The 5,200-nt window shown below is 44.6% G+C and overlaps 1 protein-coding gene across 2 annotated transcripts; it reads left to right on the forward strand.

Moving 5' to 3' along the window:
* Positions 1-785: 785 nt before the first annotated feature.
* Positions 786-4,897, forward strand: LOC123069542 (zinc finger CCCH domain-containing protein 3). 2 transcript variants are annotated; one of them, XM_044492428.1, is made up of 5 exons: positions 809-1,082; positions 1,193-1,275; positions 1,471-1,549; positions 2,022-2,117; positions 3,873-4,897. In XM_044492428.1, the coding sequence occupies exons 1-5, from the start codon at positions 947-949 to the stop codon at positions 3,923-3,925; spliced, it is 447 nt and encodes a 148-aa protein (XP_044348363.1). In that variant the 5' UTR covers positions 809-946; the 3' UTR covers positions 3,926-4,897. The 2 variants fall into 2 exon arrangements, with proteins under 2 accessions (XP_044348365.1, XP_044348363.1); XM_044492430.1 differs by lacking the exon at positions 3,873-4,897 and having other exon boundaries at positions 786-1,082; positions 1,193-1,321; positions 2,022-2,068.
* The last annotated feature ends 303 nt before the right edge of the window (positions 4,898-5,200 follow it).

The raw sequence follows: 5,200 nt of genomic DNA on the forward strand, positions 1-5,200 counted from the left end.
GCTGTTGTCCGGTACCCCGCTCAGACCTGGTCGAAATATCAAATGTGTGAGATCATGACCTGCTGTGTCATCTTGCACAAAATGATCATTAAGAGCGAGCAGGAAGAGCCAGTGTTTGACACTGAACCATACCACCGGCAGGGTCCTCTTGCCCAAGTTGATCACCAGCTACCGGCAACCTGGACTGCCTACCTCAGTATGCGTCAGGAGATCCGAGACCCACAGGTGCATCATCAACTGCAGTAAGATCTGATAGAGCACCTATGGAGGCTCGGCGCGACGTGTGATGAAATATGAGTTTTTATTTGTTGAACTATATAATTTGTATTGAACTATTTGTTATTGTACTACTTTGTTGAAGTATTTGAAATTTCTGTGATGAAATATGTGATAAAAAAATATTTATGTTGATAATTGAACGCCGAGGCATGGCGAACCATGCCGGATATGGGCCTATTCTCGCCCATATAGGCCTTTTTCGCTGAAATGGGGCTTCAAAAGTGGGTCGAAATCGGCGACTGGGGGCGACGACTGGGCGCAAAATCGCCCCAGCGCCGAAAGAATCGCCGGCTCGTCCCCAGGGGGTGATTTTTATGCGCCGTGAGGGGCCAAACGGCTGGAGACGCTCTCAGAAAAGAAAGGTCGAGAGAAACATACCTACTGTACATCTTAGGCCGCGCTTGGATTATCGTATTTTCCTCGGATACACTTGTAAAAATTACAGGCCCCTAGACGTCTGTATTGTTTCCGGTCGGAAATCAGCCTAATCCCGTAAGATACATGTATAATTGATACACCTGTATTACAATACACTCAATCCAAGCGCGGCCTTACTGGTCGCAAAACCTTTCAGAAAACTGTTGCGAAATTCCTGATTGCGAACTTGCCTGCCTGAAGGCGCGCCCGGAGGAGAGCAGAGCAGGAGACAGAGGAGGAGACCAAGGAGATGCCGCTGGGCAAGTACTACTGCGACTACTGCGACAAGGAGTTCCAGGACACCGCCGCCGCCCGCAGGCGCCACCTCCAGGGCGCCCAGCACCACCGCGCCCGCGCCCTCTGGTACGACTCCGTCCGCCGCCAAGGTTACGTCCCCCCCTCCCTCCCTCCTCCAGGCCTCTGACGCATTCCCTCGAGCACCTTGCCCGCCCCCTCCCATTCTTGACCCTAAACCTAAACCCGTCTTCTTCGGCAGAGTCCCACGGCGGCGCATCTCCCCTCCTCCAGCCCGACGGCGCTATCCTCGGCCAGGGCGTCTGCAACCACTTCGTCCGCACGGCACGTACCTTGTCGCTTCTTAGCTCCTACTACCACCTTGTGTTGGGTACTCGTTTAGCTTACAGCATTCTGCATTACGTGGTTGTGCCATGATGAATCTGAGGTCAATTGTTCATGCGCTATAGTTTGCGGACGATGTTACTCAGTGCACGATTGTTCAGTTAGCTTCTTGAATCTTGATTGATGATGTTACAGGGAACATGCAAGTTTGGGGATGCGTGCAGGTACTTCCATCCGAAGCCACATGCTGTGAACCCAGCATTTGCTCCGTCTGGTCAGTTTGCTTTCATGTGCTATTCTGGTACCACTAGTATGGATTTGAGGTGAATGCATTGTTCATATGTTTACATCATGTATGGCATGTAGGATGCAACTCATATCCTATAAACTTGCTTCGCAATGCTGAACTTGACTTAAGCGGGTCAACTTGGGTAGTCTGGTGGATATTTGTCTAGACTTTTGTTTGGTTGCTACACTTCTGTGAGATTTAAGCAGTATTCCGTTCTTCACATACTTTTACCATGTAACAAATAGCTGTATGCCTATAAAATCGTTGAGGTGTATTTATAGACTTGTAGACTAGTAGTATTCATTCTCCTGTAGGCTCCTTTACATGATGAGTTATATGCTCAAGTTATTAGTTGCAATTTGTGGCTACGTATTTTGACACGCTAAATGCTCAACTTTCCACTGAGTTTATTCCTTTGGGTAGGCCTTATTATTTTGAATTTCCTTTTATTATTCAGGGCCTGTTCCAGGAGCAATGGGGCAACAGTCTAATTTTCTTGGAACTCAACCAAATTTTGTTGGATATCAGGCGATGGAAGGAAATTCTTTCTCAGGTGATCTATTTCTTGCATGAGACTCTTGCCAGACATAGTACTTGATTTTTATTTTGTGGCAGCCACTGGAAAACAAAAATTATGTTATGCATCAAGCTATCTGCTCATCATTTTTTGCATGCCTCAGTTGTCATTTTCTGGATAGAACCCATGGCGTAAAATCATTGAATTTAATCATTTGCATACTAGCGGGTTCATTTGCCTCGTTTCCTATTAGTAATTAGGTTCTATTTAGATATTTAGAGGCAATTCGATTGCAAACTGGTCTGCTTGTTGCTGTCTGATAATGGACTACATATTAAAGTGCTTTAGTAATATGCTACTTACAATTTGTTGTTTGTTTCTTCTAGTCATATCCTTGAGAGCTTTTTCCAAAGCAATGAATTTTGATGCTTAGAAAGGCAAGTCATACCAGGGTAGCTTAATAAATGTTTCATCATACTTAACTAGTGGAGAATCCAGGAAGAAAATGGAGGGTGGGCTTAAATTTTTATGGTGACTAAACTAAATTGGTATCATCATTGAAAATATTGTCTAATGTATTATGAATTGACACACCAATACATCAATAAAAGAGAAGCAACAATAAAAAGGCCAAAGCAATGATGTCATTGTTGCTTACTACTATTGTACAACGCCTTCAAACCAAAATATAGAAAATAAAGAAATGTAGGTCCAAGTGCCCAACCGCAAGTCATCTGCCCAAATTAGCACAATTCTTTTATTCCAACACACCATTGCCGCCCGACACACCTTGCTGAGCCGTCAGAGAACCAAAAACCAAGAGAAAACAAAGACATACTGGAACTAACAAAGAAAGGGCAGGTCCCCACTCATCTGGCCACGGATGAGGCCTCCATATGGAAGAGAGGACGGTGACCGAGGCGTCGGCATGGAACAAACCCTAGGCACTGGTAGTTGGGGACGGCATGTGCTCACAACAATTAAGGGAAGGGGATCTAAGTTCACATTAGCTGGGGCAAATTCAGGTTCGGTGGGGGTATAACTGAACTGCTTGTGTAAAAAAAAAGTGCATGCTCGTACTATTTCTCTTCATTTTTGTAAATCTGCGAACAAGTTTTCTTTGTTGAGGGGACTTCGAACAAATTATATTGGACAATAAATCAATTAATACTCCCTCCGGTCCTTTTTACTCTGCACATTGGATTTGCCGGAAGTCAAACTTAGTTAAGTTTGACCAAATTTATATTAGAAATTATTAGCATCTATAATATCTAATAAATATAATATGAAAATATATTCCGAGATGAATCTAATGATGTTGGTGTTGTTATGTAAATGTCAATAATTTTTTATATAAACTTGGTCAAAGTTGGATGAGATTGACTTCAGACAAACCTAATATGCAGAGTAAAAAGGATCGGAGGGAGTATATCATAAAGTAGACTAATATTTTACTGACTTAGAGTAATTTGAGAATTAGACAAATAAATACTTGGTGGCTTATCCCTCCAGCGGTGTGGCTGGCTGGCTGCGTCGTGCGGTGCTGTGCTTGTGCGCGTGCAGCTACTGGCCTGGCTAACTGCTGCATTCTTTTCCTCTTCTATACGGTGAATGGGCTTTTAGATGGGCTGGTGAGTTAGGCTCAGATCGGAGTACTATAGTAATAAAAAAATTGTTTCCTAGGGCAGGCTTGAGCCTGTTGAATCCCACCTGTTGGACTCGCCGTTGCACTTAACCTCTTTATGAGCTTCCATTTGATAATGCTACGTTTATTTCTTTCACAATTCACAGGGAACATACTAAGGGGCCACACTTCTTGGGGCAACTTACCTCCATCGCTATAACCTCCCCCCGAAGGTGGCTATCCTCCGCTTCCTTTTGTCGACTGGGGTTGAACTGTCACCTGTCTGAAATGTTGATCATTTGGGATGCTGTATATTTGACCGGCCATTGAAATGTGTGAAAGAAATTTCACCAATAACAAGTGCTTGCTTCCTGTATTAAGATAGAGTTTTATTGGCAGTGAGATAGTTCTGTTATGTTGAACATTTTGTACTAGGCATGCAAGAAATCAACCAACATTTGTTCAGACACAAAATACTTTATCCTAGGCAGTGTAGGCAAGAACTACATTGGAAGGCAGAGCCAGCCATCTTCATTCAAGATTGACAGGCACTCCATTTATGAATATGAAGTGATCGATGAGATCAGATCGTCTGCATCCAAGCTGATTGGCGATTGATCCGGGGCCACTGCAAGCAGGCGACCAGCCACCGTTCTTCTTCCACATCGTCGTCGTCGAGCCTACATCCCTTGTTCTCCAACAGAGGGTTTGGGGAGAACATCTTGGGCTGCTTCACCTCCTCTGGCACCTCCCTTGTGCCGAGAAGCCCCTCGTCGGCACCACGGACGATGGCTTTCAGCAGCAGCAGGAGGGAAGCCATCTATAGATTTTTGAGGACTGCTGCTGGCTGGTTACTTTGGAATGATGGTAGCAACAACGCTGAAGCCTCAGGTACATATAGCGAGCCATGCACTCAGGTGCTCGTTTTTCTTACTGGTTTCAGGTGAATTTGCATTTCTTGCAAGACATCTGTTTCGTGAGGGAGGAATTCTTTTCCTCTTCTGTTCGATCACAGAAAGCTTATGATATGTGTTATGGTTGCTGTGATGTTTTGTTAGGCTGTAGGTGAGGCGTGGTTGGTACTGATATTTTGGAAAACACACTGCTAATTCTCTTCACCCTGTCAAATGTTTGGTCATCTAACATTTTGGTTACGCTTTTAGGTGCGAAAAGGAAGAATTTTTAACACAAACCTTGTGTGCAGATTCTACTTTATTCCGCATATGGTTTTCGCGTGTAAATATGCTGTTGTTGCCTAATCAAATTCGTCGTCCGTTGATTGGATTGGTACAGTGCACTAGCTGATTGATAGATCGTGCGCCTTCATCCGTTCATTGGACGTACATGCTGTATGCCCTGCCCTCCGGAAACTTCTGGTTTAAGCACTGTAAACCTTTGACGTCGGCATATCCCCTCGTTGCATGCGTGGGCGTGGCCTAGGGCTGGAAAGGAGCCGTCATCTCTTATCTTCCTCGCGATACGCCGCGATCTCTTT

Source organism: Triticum aestivum, chromosome 3B (genome assembly GCF_018294505.1).
Source record: "Triticum aestivum cultivar Chinese Spring chromosome 3B, IWGSC CS RefSeq v2.1, whole genome shotgun sequence".
Lineage (NCBI taxonomy): Eukaryota > Viridiplantae > Streptophyta > Magnoliopsida > Poales > Poaceae > Triticum > Triticum aestivum.